This window comes from Tamandua tetradactyla, chromosome 3 (genome assembly GCF_023851605.1).
Source record: "Tamandua tetradactyla isolate mTamTet1 chromosome 3, mTamTet1.pri, whole genome shotgun sequence".
In the NCBI taxonomy this organism is placed as follows: domain Eukaryota; kingdom Metazoa; phylum Chordata; class Mammalia; order Pilosa; family Myrmecophagidae; genus Tamandua; species Tamandua tetradactyla.
In genome coordinates, this window is record NC_135329.1 from 206150112 (window position 1) to 206173161 (window position 23050).

Sequence of the window (23050 nt, forward strand, 5' to 3'; positions counted from 1 at the left end):
ATTAGTTCTGTCTTAGAGAGCAGGGATCTACCAACTCTGGTTATTGGTGGACCTAATCTGACCTGCCACCGGTTTACATATTTTCTATGACTGCTTTTGCAGTAGAAAAAGCAATGGCTAAAACATACTCAAGGAGGGAGACTTAATTTTCACAGGATTTCCTAACTAGCAGGTGGTAACACAGATATTCAAATCTGTATCTGCTAAGTCTGTGTACACACCACATTTTATCAGTGGAACTTCAAAAGGTGTATGGGATTTGCTCGAGTATTCAATAAGAGACCATTCTAATTTGGTTGCCTAGAGACTATTCCAACATTTTAATGGAATTTAAATTATTGCCCCCTTTTTTCATATTAAGCAATTGCCTTAAGTTCATTTAAATAACAAGTGAGGAGTAAATTCTTCCACTCTTATGGAAAACTATTAGACTGAATAAAGGGTTAAATGAGGGCCCACTCCTGGACTTGGTGTTTTCTCCTTCCTGCCACTTTCATCTCCTGACCATTTGGAAATCAACCCCTTCCACGGAACTCTTTTTTTTTTTTTTTTTACTTTTTACTTTTTAAATTTTTTTTATTTTTTACGTGGGCAGGCATCAGGAATCGAACCCAGGTCCTCGGGCATGGCAGGAAAGCATTCTTACCTGCTGAGCCACCATGGCCCCTCCCACAGAACTCTTGCCCCATTCTACTTCATTTGACAATAGATGAGGAAGTGGGGTTGGCTCTCCTTGCTCTCCAGTGCCAGTTTGAGACCCTCAGCCCAACTCTCTGTTTTTCATAGTTGGAGAGCTACACGATTTGTCTGTCATACCTTTACTACATTGCCAGGGACCTCTGCCACCCACTGCAACTTGGTTCCTCTTTCCTGGATGACAAATGTGTCTTCTTGTCAGTCTTTGCAATTCCATATCTGCTTTCCCTCTCTACCCCACTATTCTTTGAACATTTGACTTTGGAGAATGCCAGTCTCCAGAATGGCCAAGATGAACTGTCAACCCACCACATTCCCAGCTGAGATTTCAGTTGTGGAGCTGCCCCTTTCCAAAGGAAGATTCCTCACTTGCCCTTCTTCCAAATACTTAAAATCTGCTTTCTGCCCCAATCTGGGCCTCCCACGTCTCCTTCTATTCCCATTTATCTCTCCCATCCCTGGACTTTACGATCAGTGAAGCCCACCTGAAACTCTCCTGCCCCTTTAAGCATCAGCATGTCCACTTCCCTGCTGTCATGCTGTAGAACATTGCTGCAGAACCTTAGAAGATGTGCTGCCTCAGCACATGGCAGAGGCAGACAGAGTTCCTTGGACTTCTTACTGTAGCCTTAACAGGTTTTGCCATCTCATCCATTTTCTGCACTTCTTATGGTGGTTCTTCAAAATCCTATCTTCCTGCTTTCCAGAGATTAAGTTTATTAGCATGAACTTCACTGCTGTTTTTCTTTCCTGCTTTAAGCATCTCTCTCCTTGGCCCTGCCTTTTCTTTCTTCTCCCTTTGAAGGGAGAAATCCTTATTTCCAACGTTCACTTCTCCACATTGTCAGGGGTCATGGACCCTTCTGTTTTCCTACATCTCGAGTCTCTCCTTGTCACGAATTGCCATCTCTTTTCTTCCCTTACACATAGGTGTCTCCTTGAATGGAACTTCACTTCATCCTACTGTTCCCTCTTGCTGTCATTCTAGTCCTCTCCCTAAACACCAAACTTTTAATGACAAATCTATACTCTGTGCTTCCACTCTTGTCTCCTAGCCTTCCTGCAATTCCTTACCCTCCCTTAGCATTCTTCTGAAACTGCTCTCTTAGTTGCTACTGTGCTTCAACTCTAGTAACCTCTTCTCAGCACTCATGGTCAGTTAACTTTGAACTATTGCTTATTTATTGGCCACTCTGTGTCAAGTGCAGGGCCAAGTGCTCGGATCCTTGTGTGATAGGACATAGCCCCGCCTCAAGCAAGTTCAAAATCAGTACATGTTCAACTTTTTTCTCTTGTAAAATCCAGGGTTCTGCAACGGCCAGCTTTACTTCCTACCCTCCGGCTGCTCCTTTTCTTCCACCTTTGCAGGATTCTTCTCTTGTTCCCACTCCCACATGTACTGCAGGTGCTCCTCTACCACCAGATTAGGTTCTAAAAGCAGCTCCTGAGTCCAGGTCTATGGAATGGTGCCCAGGACAAAGCTTGGAGACAGCAGAGCTGATGCTCTTTCCCATGAAACGCACTATCATAAATGTGGCTTACCTCCAGAGGACTTTCACCCAGCGTTTATTCGGGATCTGCTTTGTGCTTGCAGACATTGTGCTAAATTCTTGGGAATGCCCTGGAGGCGGACAGGCCAGGCCCTGTCCTCATGGAGCTTGCTTGGTGGGGGATAGGAGGGCAGTAAAGTTTGAAGACCCTTCCTTGGAGAGTCTGACAGGCTCCTCCTGGTGCGATATGCTCCTTCTGCTCCACCCAGTCTTTAAGACACACATGGTTTGACAACAAACCTTCTTACCTTGTCTGCAAAGCTTTGTATAAATAGCCTCTGTCTACCTCATCAGTTTGGTCCCCTCCCTAACCCTAATCTGTTTCCTCAGATTGAACATGAACTCCTCCTGTGCTTTCCTAGTTGGTGCTTTTTACTCATGTTCTCCCCTTGCTCCGACCATAATGCCAGCCCCTTACTCACATCATGCCCTGCTTTCAAGACCACTTACACTTCCAGTGAATTATCTCATTCCTCTAGCACAGCAATCCTCAAAGTGGGGTGTGGGGAGCTTTTGGTCATACTTGAAACCCTTCTAGGGGTCTGTAAAGTCAAACTATCCCTTCTAGGGGTCTGTAAGGTCAAACTATCTTCACAATAATCTGAAGGCTAATGGAATGTGTGTTGTTTTTATTTTCTGGAATTTCCTAAGATCCTAGGTTTAGGGTAAAAATATGTTGCATTTTCAAAGATTAATTCAGTTCATTTTAAATACTTCTCTTGTGCACTTATTGTATCTTTGTTATGCCTGCTAAGTGTTATGTAACCTCATTATCATCCCATAAACTATTATTTCAATATTCTGACGTTTTCTTTGTTACTCTGTGGGAATGCAATAGGAGGTAGGTATGCTTTGTTGTCTTATTTTGCAATAATATTTAAAAATAGTTTTCAAAAATGGTTTCTAAATTTTTAAACTTTAAAACTTATTATTTTAGAATTTAATATTTTATTCTAAGATAAAGGACAATATATAGTATATTTTCATTATATTTAAGCATGGATCATTGGAGATTAGAAATCTCACTTTTCTAGCCCATAGCTACATGCTCTAAGTTTAAAGATGCTGAAAAGATGAAACTAGCAGAGTTCTCAAACTATTGGAAGAGAAAATCTACTATAAAAAACACTGTGAACATAAAAACAAAAATATGACACAAAACTTATCTTTCCCTTGGCTTTGTAGATGTTAACAATTTACCTTTTTGGTACCTCTTAAGTTGGGGCATAATTTTGGAACTGATCATTCACAGTTTAAAGAAAGAGGGATTGAATATTTTAAATGCAGATGTGATGAGCTTGTTAAAAGCTCAAAATTGATCATTACGGCTTTTCAGAAATGAAAAAGCCACTGCAGTACCACACAGAGCAAATTATTGTACTGAATTGCCTGGGGAAAGGCACAGGAGCCTGGTATAGCTGACATTGCTGAATGCCTGCTGGATGGGAAGTCAGCAAAAGAAAGCACAGCAGTGCCACTTTCTAATGATACAGTAGCTTGTCAAATTAAAGATTTAGCTGCAGACTTGAAGGCTGAGTTATTACCTTGTCTGCGGAATTGTACTTTTGCCTTATGAATGGACAAATCAATAGATCAGCTGGACTTGCTGTTTTGCTTGTATTCGTCCAGTATCAGCCACAACTAATTATCAGAATTCTTCTTTAACGTGAATGCTTAAGGACAAGCCCAAGTGGCACCAAAACATTCAAAGTGTTGAACCACCTTATTGACTCTCATGGTTGATTCTGGAACAACAGTTGACCTTTGCATTGATGGTGCCAAAGCAATGGTGTATAAAATTTCTGGCATCATAGCAGGAATCAAAGCTAGGACTCCCTTTCTTTACCACCATGTACTTGTAATAATTAATTGTCAGGTGAAGCAATGTAAATTATTAATTTTTATTGACTTCACCCTTGAGTTCACATCTTTCTAATATTCTGTGACCAAATGGTAAGTATACAAAAAGCACATCAGCTGCAAATCAAAGTTCAGTGGTTGTCTTGAAAAGTGCCATGCGTCTGAATTGCATGTTGAACCAGCTGCTTTTTTTCATGCAACAATATTTGTTTTATTTCATGGCTTTCGGTTTGCTAAAGCTGCCAGAATGCAATATGCCAAAAATGGATTGGCTTTCTCAAAGGGGATTTATTAAGTTACAAATTTAGTCCTAAGGCCATAAAAATGTCCTAAGTAAGGCATCCAGAGAGAGATACCTTAACTCAGAAAAAAGGCTGATGGCATCCAGGGTTTCTCTGTCAGCTGGGAAGGCATATGATAACATCTGCTGTCTTTCTCTACCAGCTTCTGGTTTCAAACAGCTCTCTCAGCTCCTGTTTCCAGTGGCTTTCTGTCTAAGCATCTATGGATCCTCACTTAGCTTCTCCTGTGCAGACTCTGGGTTTTATCTCTTAGCTTAGCTTCTCCAAAAGTCTGTGTCTTGGTTTCATCCCAGCTCTGTGTCAGCTCTGAGTTCTCTCTATGCTTTCTGCCTTTTCTTTTCTTCATAGAGACTTCAGTTAAAGGATTAAGACCCACCTTGAATGGGCAGGGCCACATTTCCATTGGAACAACCTAATCAAAAGGTACCACCTACAATTGGGTGGGTCACATCTCCATAGAAACAGCCTAATCAAAAGGGCCCACCCACCAATAGGTCTGCCCCCACAAGATTGGATTAGAAGAACATGGCTTTTCTGGGGTACATAACAGCCTCAAACCAGCACACAGACATTTAAAAGTGAGGCTGCCATTCAAGGGAAGCAACCTAAGTACTTGCTGCCAAGGATAATACTCAAGCTTTCAAAAGGAGATTCAAATTTGGGGAAAGTTATATCAACCTCCATGAGCTTGTCCACATACCAATCCTTAAAAGACTATTCTGATGATATTTTTATTGACATATAATTCACATATCATAAAATTTACCCTTTAAAAGAGCACAATTCAGTGATTTTTTAGTACATTCACAAAGTTGTGCAGCGATTCCCATTATCTAGTTCCAGAATATTTTCAACACCATCAAAAGAGAGCCATCTCCATTTCCATTTCTCCCTCCACCCCCGCCCTGGCGTCCAGCATTAATCTATGACTATCTCTATAGTTATGCCTATTCTGAACATTTCTTATAAATGGAATCATGTGATAGTACATGTGGTTTTTAAATGATGGTATGAAATATGAAAATGTGGAAGATCTACATAACTCAATGGATGGATACTTTCCAAACGACAACGTATCATGTTACAAAAATCATAAATGGGTGAAAGATCCATTCAAAGTGCAAGACAGATTAATGAATTCTGATGTTATGTTGTACAGAAAGTTCATTGATATGGTTTCCAATTTCACACAGTGACTAACCTTAATTTAAGAAACACCCCTTGTTGAATTTTGGTATGGAACCAAAAATGTGTATCCATGATGATCTGAAAAGATTATTAAAATGCTCCTCCTGAACGTCTGATATTTTCGCAAACAGTAGGGACAACCAATACAATAGACTGAGCCATTGATCTTGGGGCTTGCCCCTATGAAACTCATTCCTGCAAAGGATAGGCTAAGTCTACTTATAATTATCCCTAAAAGTCACCCCCAGAGAAGCTCTTTCGTTGCTCAGATGTGGCCTCTCTCTCTTAGCCAACATGGCAGGTGAACTCACTGCCCTCTCTCCTGTGTAGGACATTCAGGGATGCCCTGGCAACATAGGACAGAAATCCCGGGATGAGCCAGGAGCTGGCGTCAAGGGATTGAGAAAGCCTTCTTGACCAAAAAGTGGAAGAAAGAAATGAGACACAATAAAATTTCAGTGGCTGAGAGATTTCAAACAGAGTCGAGAGGTTATCCTGGAGGTTAATCTTATGCAGTAGATAGATATCCCATTTTAGTTTATGGTGTCTTGGAGTGGCTGGAGGGAAGTGCCTGAAACTGTTGAACTGTGTTCTATTAAGCCTTGATTCTTGAAGAAAATTGTATAAAGATATAATAACTCTTATAATGTGACTGTGTGGTTGTGAAAACCTGTCTGATGCTCCTTTTATCCAGGGTATGCACAGATGAGTAAAAAAAAAGGATAAAAAAATAAATAATGGGAGGGGACAAAGGGTAAAATAAATTGGGTAGATGGAAATACTAGTAATCAATGAGAGGAAGGGCTAAGGAGTTTGGTATGTATGAGGTTTTTCTTTCTATTTCTTTTTCTGGAGTGATACAAATGTTCTAAAGAATGATCATGATGATGAATACATAAACTATGTGATGATATTGTGAACCATTGATTGTATACCATATATGGAATGCATGTGTGTGAAGATTTGTCAATAAAAATATTTTTAAAATGCTCCTTCCCTTTCCAACTACATATTTGTGTGAAGCTGAATTTTCTTCATGTATGTCAATCAAAACCACATATCACGACAGATTGAGTGCTGAAGCAAATATGAGAATCCAGCCGTCTTTTATTAAGCACAGATATTAAAGAGATTTGTAAGAATGTAAAACAATGCCAATATCTTTCTAAATTTATTTTTTTGGGAAAATATGGTTACTTTTACTTAAAAATTATATTAATACAATAAATTTATTAACTTTATTTTAAATAAATTAATATATAAATATACATATTTTTAATTTCTCGGGTTTGATATCTAATATGGTAAACATTGATACAGCCTTCAACTTCAAATGATCTTTGGGATCTCTGCTGATTTTTAAGAGTGTTAAGGGGACCTGAGACCAATTGAGTCTGAGTATTGCAAGTTTAGACCTTGTAATTTGTGCTTTTCGTTTGGCGAATACCCATTTATTTTTCAGTGATAGTTCTTCAACTATTTTATCTGTATTATCATTACAGTTTCACTTAATCTGGTTGAGTCTGATCTCCCTTAGTTTTGTTATCACATTGTCACTTTTAGTGCCCTGCAATAGCAGCTGACATCTGTACGCAGGCTTCTTGCCAGCAGGACTTTGCATCAATCACCCTTCCTTTGCTCTCATAGAAGCCCAATGTGCTAGTCTGAAACTATTATGCACCCCAGAAAAGGCTTGTTCTTCTAATCCTGATTCAATATTGCATGGTGAGACTTTTTGATTAGGTCATTTCCATGAAGATGTGACACACCCAATTGCAAGTGTGACTGTTTCAATTAGATGGAGATGTGACAGAACTCATTCAAGGTAGGTCTTGATTAATTTACTGCAGCCCTGGAAGCATTTTGGAGGAAGCAACACAGACACAGACACTGGGAGATGATTGGGGAACCGACAGAGCAGGGATCTAGACACGGATGTTTGGAGATGCAGAGCCCAGCAGACGTTGCCATGTGCCCTCCCATGATACGCTGAGCAAGCCAGACCTCAGCGAAGCCAAGCGAGAGCCCACAGACACTTAGAGAGGAAGCCACTAGAACCAGAAGCTGGAAGCCACAGAACCAGGAACAAGGACCAGCAGATGCCAGCCATGTGCCTTCCCATGTGACACATTGGCTTTTCTTCGGAGTCAAGGTATCTTTCTCCAGATGCCTTAGTTTGGACATTTTTAAGGCCCTAGAACTGTAAACATACAATTTAATAAATCCCCTTTATAAAAGACATGCCATTTCTGGTATATTGCATTCCAGCAGCAATAGTTTTTAGCAAACTAAAACACCCAGGTCATCACTTATACAATGGAAAAGGATGATATAAGGCAAAAGATTTAGTAGAATAAATTATTCCCTTTGAGTTTTCCATAAATAGTAATTAACCATAATGCTAGTAGAAAAGAAAATAATCAATGAGTCAGGACAGTATTTGAAATTTATTAGAGTATTGTGGTCTGAAATATGTTGAGAGTGAGTCTCTAATTTGAGTGTGCAAAACAATTAACTGAGCTTGTCTAAAAGGCAGATTTATTTGGGCCATATCCCTAAGATTCCAATTCATTAGGTTTTAAGCAGGCCCAGAAACTTGAATTTAAAATAATTTTAAATACAATTGTTAACTTGAAAATGTAATATATGCTTAATGAGAAAAAGCCAGATCTACTCGAACCCTCAAATTTCCCCACACTGTTAATGTTTCTTATGCTTTTTTCCTAGAAATATTCTATACATACACAAGCCCATGTATGTATAAATACTTTTTTTAAAAAAGAAAAGATAATTGGAAGTATATTAAACATATTGTTGTGTCTTGCTTTTTTCTTTGGGCAATACATTTTGGATACTGTTTCCTAACCCTACATGTAGATCTGTCTTTTTTTTTTTTTTTTTTTAATAGTTGCATAGTAAATTCCATTGAATGTTTATTTACACCATACTTTATTTAGCAGTCCCTTATCAATGGGCATTTAAATTACTTCTAGTCTTTTATATAACAAACAATAATGAAAAAAAACTTTGTTCATTTGTCTTTGTGCATACATAGGAAAAAATTTTGAAATACAATTGCTAGATTAAAAGGTGTGTGCATTATTAATTTCATAGCTGGACGTTGCACTTCTAACAATCACCTTAGGTGATTTTCTTTAGTTCTATGACCACATTCAGAGAAATATATTTCCAGGGTGAGAAGCAATAGATAATCATCAGCTAAATTTTAGGAGTGCTCATTTCAGGCCAAGAAAATAGAGATTTTATACAAAAGCTCACTGACCATCTTTAAAGGGGACAAAATTTATTGAGTGGCTATAGATAAAAATTACATGGATTTATGAGGGGAAAAGGTATAAAGCAAATATGATATAAACATACAAGTAGCCTTCTGTAATATCTTCAAAGAACTATAAATAATAACACATTTTAAACAGAAAATATGTATTTGCTGTGATTCTTTATAGCATTCTCTTTATATTCAGTTGTTAACATAAACATGGCAAGCAGGGTTCATTCTGTTTTCGAAAAATGAGAACTTCTACTGATTTAGTAGAAATCACCATTTCTGCAAATACCAGTAGGTAGCAAACAATTGAACAAACTGAACATGAAAAAGCCTAACTTGGAGGTAATTAATTAAAGCTGGGTCACTGGATAAAAAATTTCATATTATGATGCACAACCAGCAGTGCAAGCATTGAAATGAGCTGGCTATAGCACCATTCAAAATATTTAACACCACCTCTCGGTAGTTTGATGTTATCAGAAAATGAAAGTAATGAAGTCAGAGTTAAAAAAAAAAAAAAAACACAACATGTTTTCAATCTAATTATCCTAATTCTATGGTAAAATCTATGGTAAATATATAGAGAGAGCATTGCCCCAGCCTTTAAGATTACCTTTATGAAAATAGGGAGGAGCTGGATTCTTAAACCACAGCCAAAGCAGTAATTATAACAAATAGGTTGTCATGTTGAACCAAATGGAGGATGACATGCAATTTATTACCTATAATAATTTACAGATAATTCTTGAATCATTGGAGGTAATACCAAGCATATCTCAGCCATGCCTTTGCCTCTTCTTTCCATTAGCTGCCTTTTATTATTGTTATTTTGGTGATCCCTTCATCACACCCCCACCCCCTCCCCCAGAGGGAACAGTGCAGATGAGAAACAAAATAAAACTCGTCCATTTAGTCCCATGTTACCAGCTCCAAAGGGTTTGGTGGAGTAAAACACTGAAACCGCTGGCTAAAATAAGGCGATTTTGACTCCTATGGCATGGCTGCCTCTAACTACCAGGGATAACTGAGAATGGGCTGAGCTGTATTCACTTTAGATTGATCTGACTCAAGAAACTCGCAATGATATGGAAGCCTTTTTTTGTTTTTTAATGAGCAAATCGTGAATTCATACAGTCCTAAAATATTTGTCAACAAGTTAGTCAGCCAGAAATTTCATAATGACACTGGGGAGAACATTCTGCAGTCTGAAAAATGTTTGCCTTAGAAAAACAGACATCTCGGACAAAGGAAGGCCATTATTTACTGTCAAAGGTCACAGTTACCTTTTGTATGAAATCAATCAAGAGAACGATTTTTAAACCTGTGCTGAGTTCAGGCAAATGAATGATCTAAGTAACAGCAAGTGGCACCAGAAAAGGGCTATTTGTCCATACTGCAGCCAGATTGGGTATGTGGCCATATACATGGAGAGAACTCCATCTACAACCCTCACAACCTGACAGGCTGGTAATGTATTTTGGGCTGGTAACATGTTTAACAAGCGATTTAGCAACCAACTTCAATGTCAACGAGGAATTAGTTTTCTATTTTATTTATCAGGCATGAAAAACCCCATAAAAGAGGCCAATCAGATGAATAAGAGTGCTTAAATCACAGCCTCCGATTCTGTGGCTATGGGCACTGCAATGGCTTTCATTAAGGAAATCATTAATATTATTTATTAATTACGGTTCTGTCTCAAGATTTAATTTCTAACTGGCTAATGCTGAGTTAGCATTGATGGCAAAGGCCTGGCTTAGAGGAAGATTTATAAATCACATTTCCCAGCAGCAGAATTCTTTCATAAAAATATAAATGGTGCTTCTTTAACTGTATTCAATTATATTAGTTTTGAAATTAGAGTCTGCCTTTGTAATACACTGGTAGGTTTCACGACTCCCTACAACAATTACTTTCTGAAATCTAGTCATGTTTTTGTGCTTAACACTCAGATATTTTATTTCCACGATAAGAGAAGAAATGGGGTTGAAGAGCTTTTATTCCCTGTCTTTGTTTTAAAAATTCTACCTAACACCCTAGTCCCAGCGGGTGACGAGAGAAAGTTGTTCTCATAAGGGCCTTTCTACAAATTCTTTAACCGTCTTTGAAGCAGGATGACACCTCCAAAATGTTTGTGGTGCTTAAAATCACACTTTCCAGCATTGCTTCTCTGCGAATGGAAGGGCCGAGCTGCTTTCACAATGAAGCAGCGACCTCGGCATCCACACATGACAGCGTCACCACCTTGCAAAGCGCTTTCCCACGGCATGCTGGGGCCGTTCCCAGCAAGCTCGGACACTTAGGCCTGAGGTCACAGAGAAATCTCATTCCAAACAGTACGTGACACTACACATGTGCGCCATCCACGTATTTTCTTCTGGATTGTTCTATCATTCGAAGACAAGGTTGAATGAGTAAAAAGAGTATCCCAACCATGTAGAGTAAACCGCAGATATAGAAGGAAAAATCATATTTTTGTGTGATGTCGTAGATCCACCCTACAAAACAAAACAAAAAATTTCAGCATAAAATAGTTGGGACGACAAAAGCCGAGAACGAGAAGCAGGCATTTATTGTTACGTGGATTTTTTTCCTATAAGAATTTACTTATATGTCTGCCATTTAATGCCATGAAAATGTATTTAGTCTTTAAGTCCTTGCTGCTATGTACACCCAAGTTCCCCAGCATCTGGAAATGGCTGTACCCCTCTTTTAAGCCACTTGGGCACTGTGGTAGTTAGATTCAGTTGTCAACTTGGCCAGGTGAGCATACCTAGTTTTGTTGCTACAGACATGAGCCAACGGTACGTGAACCTCATCTGTTGCTGATTTACATCTGCAGTCAGCTAGGAGGCGGGCCTGCTGCAATGAAGGACGTTTGACTTAATTGGCTGATGCTTAAATGAGAGACCGCAACATAGCACAGCCCAAGCAGCTCGGCATTCCTCATCTCAGTACTCGCAGCTCAGCCCAGGCCTTTGGAGATGCAGAAAGGAATCACCCTGGGGAAAGTTGTTGGAACCCAGAGGCCTGGAGAGAAGGTCAGCAGAGACCATCCTGTGCCTTCCACATAAGAAAGAGCCTCAGTGGAAAGTTAGCTGCCTTTCCTCTGAAGAACAGAATAAATCCCCTTTTATTAAAAGCCAATCCATCTCTGGTGTGTTGCATTCCGGCAGCTAGCAAACCAGAACAGGGACTTTTTTTTTCTTTAAAAATTAAGTTTTATTGGTACACAGCTATATTCATTTTTTAATTTTATATTTATTATTTACATGGCAAAAGAAATTATATATTTTTCTCAATATCATGTAGCTGTGCATTGGTCACAATCGACTGTTTTTTCTTTTTTTTGTGAAAAATAACATATACAAAAAAGCAGTAAATTTCAAAGCATATTGCAACAATTAGTTGTAGAACAGACTTCAGAGTTTGGTATGGGTACTATGCCACAATTTTGGGTTTTTATTTCTAGCTGCTCTAAGGTACTGGAGGCTAAAAGAAATATCATTATAAGGATTTTGTACTCATACTTGTTTGTTAAACCCTACCTTCTCTGTATAACTCCACCATCACCTTTGATCTTTCTCCCACACTTTAGGGGTATTTGGGCTATGCCCATTCTAACTTTTTCACGTTGGAAGGGGCTGTCAATACTATGGGATGGGGGGATGGAACCAGCTGAGCTTCTGGAGGGTCTGGCCCCTCTGGGTTTCAGCACTGGTCCGGCGCTACCTGGGCACTTTGGAGGTCCTGCTGAAGTAGGACCACACGGACCCATCGGGGGGAACTTCTGGCTCACCACAGCTCTCAGGGTGACCCTCAGGCCACACAAAGCCGGAACAAAAAGGGAATCAAATCAATTTTCTGAATCACCACTAGAGACCAGAATCTTTTCTAAAACCTTAAAAACTCTTCCAAAAAAGTTTCGCATATGTATCAAGACAGGCTGAGCAGAAGACATTTTGAACTTTCACTCGTTCATAAGTATGAGAAGGCAAACACCTTCACATTGAATGTGATTAAGTCTAAGAATCAGTGACATGTTACGGTCCCCATATAGCCAAATTGTGAACTGAAAGGAATTAAGCCATATACAAGAATTTTACTTCTGGCAAAAATGTGAAATTTAAGCATTCACTTTTCCTATTTCAACAAGTGTCTTAATTAGCAAAGACATAAAAAACATGATTTAACAAATATAGTATTCAGTGGACACTTTTTAAGAATACCTTTTTAAAAAAACATCGAAATGGCAAATGAATGCATAAGTGCAACTTAACCTTCTCCCACCAAAAAGTATCACTAAAGTGTAAATTAGTACATCTGATTTTCTTGTAGTTACTTAGATCTTTTTGTTTATTGCATCTAGAGCATAATTAAGGTGCCTGGATTATCTACAAAAGGGATCAGTCAAGATATTAATAAAGAACACTTACTAACATTAAAATTTTATAATCTTTTTTCCAAATCAGTTGAAGCTATGAATGCTGGTTACACTTTAAAAGCTAAGCAAGTTTTTGAATTTGTTGTTGATACAAACATGGAAAAGCAAAAAATATCTAGACTAGCTCTAAGTGAGGCTTAATAATGCTCATTTAATCTTCAGTCAGAGACAAGAGGGGCAAATAATATTAAACATATAATCCAAAAATAATGATTCTGCTTCAGAATTGAGTCAGGCAGGCACAGAAACAAAAACATGCCCAATTTTGGCTCAGTGTCATTATTTGTCAACTGTGGCCACTGAGAATTAGGACGAAGGAAATAATCCACTTGGGGATAAGGGAGGGTGCCTGGTGTTTATAAGCAGGATAAATCATGGGACAGTCTATAAAATTATTTAGAAAATTAAATAAATAATTTTATTTATTTATTATTAAATAAAACCAATAATTATTAAATAATTGAATAAAATTAAATAAATAAGTAAAAATAAAATTATTTTTAGAAAATTAATAAATAAAAATGAGGTGCTTCATATGCCACCGATGCCATATGAAAGCACATCTTTTAATTTTTATCAGTGAATTCTTGCTTTTCATGTGACCAAGTGATTGGGGATCAAAACGACAGTGTCTAAATGACAAACACCAACAGCTGAAACAAGGTGAACTCTTATTACCATCAACCTCAGAAATAAGGCAAAATCCTAGATGGGTTCCTACCTGCCTCCCTCCCTGCTCTCAGAGCCTACCACCTGCACAAGCCATTGTACTGAATTTCTTGGAGTATCCCAGATGGGAAACTCTGGGCTCCTCATATGTATGTGTACCAGTCCCCCATCTGGGAGGACAGTGATAAAGGGTTCACCCTTACAAGACTCTCGGGCCCCTACCCCCCACCCCACCCCTCAACTTTTAAGATACCTTACCCGCTCTCTACAGAATACAGAAAATGCCAAGAATGTGCTTTTTCAACTTGAACCAGGGAAAGACAGCATATTACCTATTATTATAGTCTTAAAAATTCATTATATTTGAAAATCTTGCCTTTTTCCTCTAAATATAAACGTTTGTGAAAGCATCTCCATAGGCTTCAATCTTTAGAGGTAACTCATATGCCAGTTTTTTAAAAAGCAAACTCAATTTCACCAAGAAATTTTCCATAGTACAAACTGTCGGAGAAACCCTAAATTATATGTTAAACTCCTCCCACAGGCCTCCTCCAACCTACCTGCAGGATTTATTTATAAATGGCTCTGGATCCTGCCATCTCCTTTTGGTGCCAGCTGTAATATTTTCATTATTTTGAACTGAACTTTGTTCCAGTATCAGATGCAAGGCAGGGTATTGCATCTGACATAGTATTCAGTGGACATTTTTCAATAATATCCCTGCTTGTAAATAATCCAGGCCCCTTGATTATGTTCTAGATACAATGAACAAAAAGATATAAATAACTACAAGAAAGTGAGATGTACTAGTTCACACTTTAGCGGTAGCTTTCAGGTGGGAGAAGGTTAAGTTGTAGTACTTTATCTCCTGTTCTGACCAGCAGCTCATGTTGATTCAACTCTTTGGAGGACAAGATACTTTCAGGAAGCTGTAAGCCTCACTCTTCCTTCATCAGCTCTTCCCAGAGGTGGTATCTCTGATTGGGACCTGGCTTGGCAACCCTGATCCAGTCAACAATTCAAATCAAAGTAAAATCGAAAGAATATCTGGTTCTCTATTGCCCTTTACAGTTAAGTCTGTCCCACAAGAAGTGACAGCTATTTTTCTTATTTATTAAATAAGTGTGTCCGGGTCTTCTTTAAAGCCATTGCAAATTATCATTAGGGTGTTAGACTTTAAGCAAAGGGAGGACATATATGTAAATTATTGGGCAGCCAAATCTGAGGCTGAGTTTTGCCATATTGTTCACCAGAAGCTTCTAGAAAAGCATCTGCTATTATTACATCTTTTAAAAAGATGAGCTGAATGCTCAGAAATATTATAAATGAATTGGAGCAAGAAGTTCACATTGCTAGATGACATGGTTGAAATGTCTATTCAATACTTTTGGTTGTATATGCTTCTCCTAAATGGAAATGTGTGATCTTCTAAAATACTAATCAAACTGCTCGAGATTATTTTAATGCCCATAGAAACCTCTTTGGAAGATGCAAAAAACATTTATTTAAAAAACCATTAAAAAAGAAAAAGGTAATATGAACAATAATTTTCTTTGCAGCAACCCTGCTAAGTAAAGATTTCTAGCCCACCTCTAATTTCTAGCAAGAATTTACTATGGGTATGTGGCTGCTCATAGTTTTTACATTGCCAGTCACTTCCGACCCCACAATGCATAAAGACTGGGCTTGCATCTCATTGAATTGTTGGCTCCTTGGACTTGAAATTCAACGAATTAAACATAATGCAGCTAGTCAATGAATGTTGGCCACCATTCCTCCATTCCTTAGTGTGTGAGTTTAGTGGAAACAGAAGACACAAACAAAGAAAAAGAGGGAAAGTTCCCTTTAGGTTGATGGCTCAGGGATGCACAATGCATCATTTTTTTAGAGTCCCCATAGCAGCATTTGACATGCATTAATACAAAGTTCTTAACCATTAATACAATGCTTTCTACCATACATGGCAGATCACACTCAACTACAGAGCCTACTTCTCAGGGTGAATCTTGAAGCAGGCAGAGATGAGACCTGATGACTGAGGGTTGGGTACAACTACCTATACTCAGCTATAATTCCTTCCTCTTTCACTCAGGAAGGTGCAGTGGAATGCAGATGAGTGAGAAGGACACAGCATGGGGATAAGGAAACCATACTGACAAACTCTAGCACATTAACTAACACTGATTATGAATTACTTAGGCCGCATCTCACAGCTGTGTTGTGGTGCTACTATTGAAGTCTGATGGAGCCATTAGAAATAACCCCGGACTGGCCATTAAAAGCAAAAAGTACCCCTGAATCATGCAAAGACCCATCAATGACAGATTCCATTTCTACATACAGTATATCTGAAATGTTCTCATCCCCTCAATTGATATTTAGGCCTATTATCTCTGGCAAATATTGCTGGTTGACTGATCCAACCTCCAATACCAATTCTTTCCCCCCTTCCTTCCTCTATTACAGAAGCTAGAAAGTAGAATATTCCAATTCCTACCTCCCCTTGAAGTTGGGGCTAGCTGTACAGTTCTGGCCAAAAAGAGGTAAGTGAAAGTCTGGGGGACTGAGCCATTCTTCCCTTCCTCCTCCATGTTATAAATGAGGTTAGGGTGTTTGTGGCAGGACCTACGGCAGCCACTGTTTGACCACGAGACAACCAGTATAAGGAAAAGGCTAAGAGGAATTAAGAGACACCTTCCAACATCATCCAAACCCTGAACTCTAGATTTCTTGTTATGTGACACAACTAAATGCCTGTTTAAGCTACCAGTGCTGGGTGCATCCTTAATTAATAGAGAATTCTACACAATGAGATCACTGAGCAAGTTCAGACCCTTCAGCTGTCAATACAGTTGGCTGCACTATAATTATTCGGGGTTTCCTAAAGTGCTTCTTGTTCCTTAAACCTCTAATCAGTCAGCTGCCAGTGTTGTCAGCTGTATAAGTAAAAACCCATGATTTCTTGAATTTCAGATTCTGGAGGGTGGTTTTAAAAGCAGGTGTTTTGTCACAAGTCCCCTACCAGTGCGGTCCTAGGGGAGGAGAGGGCTTTAGGAACCATAAAGAGATTGGGAAGAAAGGGGCAGGGAGGGCTAAAACTAAAGGGCCTGGAGGGCTTAGGCAGGGGTTGGGCACCTGAACAGGTGAGGTTCGACCACTGCACGAATTTCTGGCAGTTTTGACAAGCACCACCAGCCCCAGCCCCCACCTCCAGCAAGCACCCTTAGCCCTGCCATACTACACAGGTTCCTACCTTTAATCCTTGGACAAAGCTTAGGCCTTGTCACCTTCATCAGTATGGTGTCCTGGGGACTGAGTCCACTGCCCAACCCTGATCTGCCTTTCCATGAAGTTTAATCCCTGCCAGCCTCAGAAAGGAGACTCACCCAGACATGAGACTCCTCAGTGCCCAGGACCTCTGCAACAAACATTCTCTGCTGAACCAAAGCAGATACATGGGGGAGACCTGACCCTAGATGCTACTGACTGGCGGCCTGGGGGCAATGTTCAGCAGAAAGAATGTCCACATGTCCACATCCCAATCCCGGAACTTGTGGATATGTTACCTTGCAGGGCAAAAGAGACTTTGCAGATGTGATTAATTAGGGACCCTGAGATGGGAGGGGGGCTATCCTGGATTACCTGGCTGGGTACAACCTAATCACAAGATTCCTTGTAAGTAAAAGAGGGGGGCAGGAGAGGCAGAGAGAGATTGGAAGAGGCTATGCTGTTGGAGGAAGGGGTCCCAAGCCAAGTAGTATCTCTCTTAGAGCCTCCAGAAGGAGTGTAGCTTTGCCTACAGCTTGATTTTAGTCAAATGAGACCCATTTTGAACTTCTGACCTCCATGGAATTTGTGTTGCCTAAAGCCACTGGATTTGCAGTAATTTATTACAGCAGCAAAAGGAAGCTAATACAGGGTTAGATCCCACCCAAGGGAATGTTCTGTTGGGCAGGAACACTGGGCTTTGAAAATCTGGAAATGTCACCTGAGCATCTAGGGTCCTAGTGACTCTTGAAAAAGAAAATACAAAGACAAAAACAAAACAACAACAACAACACCCCCAAAAGATCTGGTAACAGTTCTTAGTATTTCTTCTGGGCAAGAGAAATCAGTGGAAGCCGGGCAGGGCTCTGCACTCTCCGGCAGTCCCTATCCACTCTGCTTGCTTACTCACTTCTCCAGCCTGGCCGCTTCATCTTACATGAAAAAGATGGAAGTCCATCTACATTCTACATGAAAGAATGGCCTTCAACTTGCCAGAATTTATAATGAGAATCTGGGAGGGCCAGAAGCTGGGAGGGAATAAAGGAGCACACACACACAAATGGTGCTCCCTTCTGACTGATCGTGGGCTTGAGAAGGTTGAGGAGAACACAATCCCACCACCTATATACCCTCTAAAGCCCTAAACGTCTCAAACAGGTTTACCTGCAAAAGGGGGTCCCAGCAACGCAGAGATGCCATTGGCACAGATGATGATTCCGTAGGCGCTGGCCAGATGTTCGATCCCAACCAGATCTTCGGTCACAACAGGCATGAGGGAGAAATAGCCACTGGAAAATCCTATGAGGGCGCAGGTGACCGCCAGGCCAGCGTACGTGTGCATGAGTGGCAAAATGAAAATACTGACGACCAGCGTGAAGTTGGCCATCAGGAAGACATTCCACACGCGGATGCAAGGCAGGTCCGCCACGACCCCCAGGACCACCTTTCCCACGATGTGGACTATTGCTATGATTGACGTCAGAGGGAACACGTCGTTCTGCTCGGATAAGTGATACAGGTTGACGATCTCCGGCAGGTGAATGAAAGGGATGACGAAGCTGCTGTAGGCAAACAGAGCCCAGAAGATAAAGGCCACGAACATTCGATTGGTGAAGAGTGAGGCTGTCCCAAAATAGCCCGAGTACCAGTCCCCGAAGCCCTTCCTGACCCTCAAGGTGAGCTGGCTCACCGTCTTAAGGACCCGGAAAGCGCGCGCATTTTTCTTGTGCCCGCCCTTGTCTCTGCACTCCTGGGCCTGAAGGTCACAGAGGGTGTCCTCGGCGGCCGGCCCGCCGTCCTGCTCTTCCGTCCCGCCCGGGGGTCCCTTCGCCTTAGCAGATTCCGTGGACGGAGTGGGGTGGACCCGCGCGTCTTTGCCTCCCGGGTCACTTCTGTCTGTCCCGGGAGACAGTGGCCTCATGAGCGCCCCGCAGACGCACAGGTTTAAGGACACGGCGCCTTGGATGAACATGGCATTCCGCCATCCGTACTCGGCGCAGAGATACTTCAGTAAAACGGTCATGAGGAACGTGCCAAACCCGGTGCCGGTGGTGCTGAGGCCCTGGGCCAGGGCGCGTCTCTTCTGGAAATAGCGGCCCACGGTGACCACGGCCGGGAGGTAGGCCATGCCGCTGCCCAAGCCTGCGCGGGCGGGAGGGGGCGAGAGGGCAGCAGCGCATCGTAAGTGGCAGCAGTTAAAAACGCATCTGCATTTCACCATTGGTCTGTATACTCTATTTACCCCCCTTAAACTTGTTATTTCGAAATAATTACAAACATACAGGACCGTTGCAAAAATAATACAGAACCTATGCAGAGAACTCTAGCGTACCTCCCAAATGCTTTTGCCACACTTGCTGTATCATTCTGTCTACCTAATTGTCGTTTACTAAACATTTGAGAGTAGGTTACATACATTATGCTCCTTGAACACAATACTTCCATGGAATATTTCCTAAGAACAAGCATAATTCCTTATGTAGCCACCTTAATTATGGTTATCAATATACTTTTTTTAAAAAACAAACAATAATGATTACTGAAAAGAAACCGTAGATGAGCACCAAAAGAATCTTCCATGGATTTCTAGCCAATCATTTGCCAACAGACTCTGTAGCACATGTTACTCCAATACTACAATAAATTGAGCCTGCACTCTCACCTCGGAATATAAAGCTCAATGAGGACAAGTCTGTTAGGCCCAGGACTGCTCAGAACAGTCACATAGTAAATGCATAACGACTTGTTGAGGGAATGAATGGATTCCCTGCAGGCGCTCTGTTGTCAGCACTAATTGCGTTAAGCATCTAGGAAAGTTTTTATCTAGGAGAGGTGGAAGAGCCCACTTCAGGCAGTCTGCAGAACCCTCAGGAATGGGCCTGTTCATTCATGAATTAATTGGAAGAATCAGAGGAATTAGGGTATATCCATATTTACGTACCTACTAGAATTCGAAATCCACATAAGCACCATTGCTGTCTCTGAGTTTTAATTGGTATCTTTTTTAGTAACTAGGAACACTTTATTGTTTCAAAGATAAAAATGCTGGCCAAGAGCTTATGGACTGAGTTCTCAACTTCCAGGCAAAGACATAAGGAAGCCATGATCTGCACTTTGGATTTGGGCCATTTGGTCCCAACACTTAAGACCTCTTGACATGAGGATGATAGCAGGACGGTGGAGATGAAGAAGGCTTTGATCTACGGCCCTCTCTCCAGAGCCGAAGCCTCTCTAGTTCAGCATCATTTAAGAGTTTCAGAATGATTCAACTTTGGAAGGGGATCAGGCATCCGCTCCTACAAATACAAGAGTAATCACCACTGGGTGCCTTCCATGTGCCAGTTGCCTTACAGGTACCATCTGATATCATTTTCACAGTGACCAGGAGAGCCAGCTGTGGTTAGCCCCATTCATAGAACGGGGGAATGGAGCTTCATGGAAATGAAGTCACTTGCCCAAGACCCTGTAGCAAGTTACATGGAGAATCTGGGCAGGAATTGAGATGTGGCTTCAGAGCCTGGCCGCCTCCCCTACCCGCTCTCCTGCCCTGTACTGCTGACCCGCAGGCTGCCACCAGGGGGCGGCCAGAGGATTCTGCCTCTGCTGGTTTTAAAAAGAAGCCCCAAGAAGCAACCTGCCTTCCTAATTTATCTTCCAGCAGTGGTATTTACAACAGCCGTCAGAAGCCTGTGCTCCTTAACCAGTCCCTCTGCAGGCGGATTCTTTTGTTTTAAGAACAGCTGGACTGGTTTCCTGGTGATTCCCAGCAGAAGCCAGGCCTCCCCAGCAATTTGCATTTTGGGAGAAACGGGCATGAAGAAAACAGGTTTCTTATCATTTTGAACCAGATGCTGAATTACCTTATGATTTTTCAGTCCACAAAAGACAGAAATCTCTAATTTCATAATATTCAAAGGGATAGAAAGAAATATTCAGTGATCCACAAGCCAATCCTACCTCCTAACTGCCTTTCGGTTATCTCAGATATCTACATGCTATGGGAGGGAAAGGAATTGATTTTCAAAGTGGAAATAAAGAAATTACATAATATCTACAAAATGATTGCATGTACTTATTCAAAGATCTAGTTTCCGTCTGAGAAATTGAAAATTTCCTTAGGACTTCTATGCTAATATGAATTTTGGGGATCTTGTCCTTTTATGTAAGCCGGTGACCCCTGTGCCGGAATGCCTTTCCGCCCAGAGGGGTCCAGTAGTGACGCCTCCATCCTTTGCTCATATGGCGCCTTCTCAGGAAGGCTACCCTCAGCGCTCTGTTTTAGAATTGATTCTTCCCTCTCCACCCCATTCTCAGTCTTCCCTATACTGCTTGCCTTTTCTTTTTCCCTATAGTATGTAACCACATAATTTACTTATTTCTTATGCGCATTGCTTGTGGTCTGCCCCCATCTCTCCTCTTGCTAAACTATAAAACCCATGAGGGCAAGAATCTTTTCTCAGTTTTGTTCATTGATGTATTTCTCCAAAGCACCTAGATTGGTGCCTGGCACATAATATAGGAATGAAGTGAACCAAAAAAATTTCTTTAGGAAGACAAAAATGGCCATATCTTGAAATAACAGCAACCGCCTTTCTACTTCCAAGATTAAGGTATAAAAAAATTCAGCTATATGACTCCATCTATTGTTACTTTGGAAAAAAAAACCATATTATTTGTTAAAGAATCAAGAGAGTATTTGATATTAACTCTTGTGGCAGAGTATCATTGCCCTTAGGATAGTACTGGGGGAATGGATAGCTGGAAGAGCCCGTGGCCTTGGGATTAAATCCTGACTCCCTTTCCATTGGGGTCCACTTGACTTTGATTCAGTCTATTTAACACACGAAGGCTGGGTTTTCGCACAGTAAATTGAAGATGACAAACACCTGTTGTATTGTGTTGTCCTGATAAGAAATGCAATGTACCTGTGTTATAGCACGCTGTCAATTAATGTTATTTGCTTATCTCTTTTAACAGGCTATTGGCTAATGAAACAGTTTAAATCAAATTCAGAGTAGACGCTTAAAAACCAGAATGGTTTAATATTGTGCCTATCATCCAAGCGTCAACAATGATCAACTTATGGCCAAGTTTGTTTTCCCCAACTGCACTGCCACCCCCCACCCTCATATTAATTTGAAGCAAATCGCAGATATATCTTTTCATGTGCCAATATTTTAGTATAAATCTCTAAATATAACAATACTTTAAACAGTATAGTCATCATCTTATTATCTCATCTGAGAAAAAAACAATAATTCTTTGCAGCCATTAAATATACAGTGTTCATATCTCCAGTTGTCTCATAAATTCCTATATATATAGGAATTTTTTTTTGCATGGGCAGGCACCAGGGATTGAACCTGGGTCTCCGGCATGGCAGGCAAGTATTCTGCCTGCTGAAGCACTGTCGCGCCACCCAAAACTCAACCACTGAACTACCCTTGCATCCCTTTTAAAAACTTGTTTGTTTAAATCAGGACCCAAATAAGTCCCATTCATTGCTATTGGCTGATATTTACCTTGAGCCTCTTCTAAAATCTCTCCCATTTCTTTTTTTCTTGCACTTTATTTGTTAAGAAACTGGGTAATTTGTCCTGTAGAGTTTCTCATAGTCTGGGTTTTGCTGATTGCACAATTTCTTTTTAAAAATTGATTTGGCACTGACAATAACCCACATCCTAAAATTTAATGCAGTTATGGATTTCTAAACAGCAGCAGTATTAAATGACTAATACAAACAGAACAGAGAGACATAAACACAATCACACTTATTCTAACCTAG

General features: G+C 40.5%; 1 protein-coding gene across 2 annotated transcripts in view; it reads right to left on the reverse strand.

Annotated features, from left to right (window-relative positions):
* Positions 1 to 8657: 8657 nt before the first annotated feature.
* The window catches only part of SLC16A14 (solute carrier family 16 member 14), a 34383-nt gene continuing 19990 nt past the window's right edge, over positions 8658 to 23050 (reverse strand). For both annotated transcript variants that reach the window (XM_077155381.1, XM_077155380.1), the window contains exons 4-5: positions 18430 to 19407; positions 8658 to 11383 (exon numbers count right to left, since the gene is read on the reverse strand). In XM_077155381.1, the coding sequence (XP_077011496.1) occupies positions 11232 to 11383; positions 18430 to 19407 (1130 nt within the window). In that variant the 3' untranslated portion in view covers positions 8658 to 11231. The remainder of the gene's footprint in view (positions 11384 to 18429; positions 19408 to 23050) is intronic.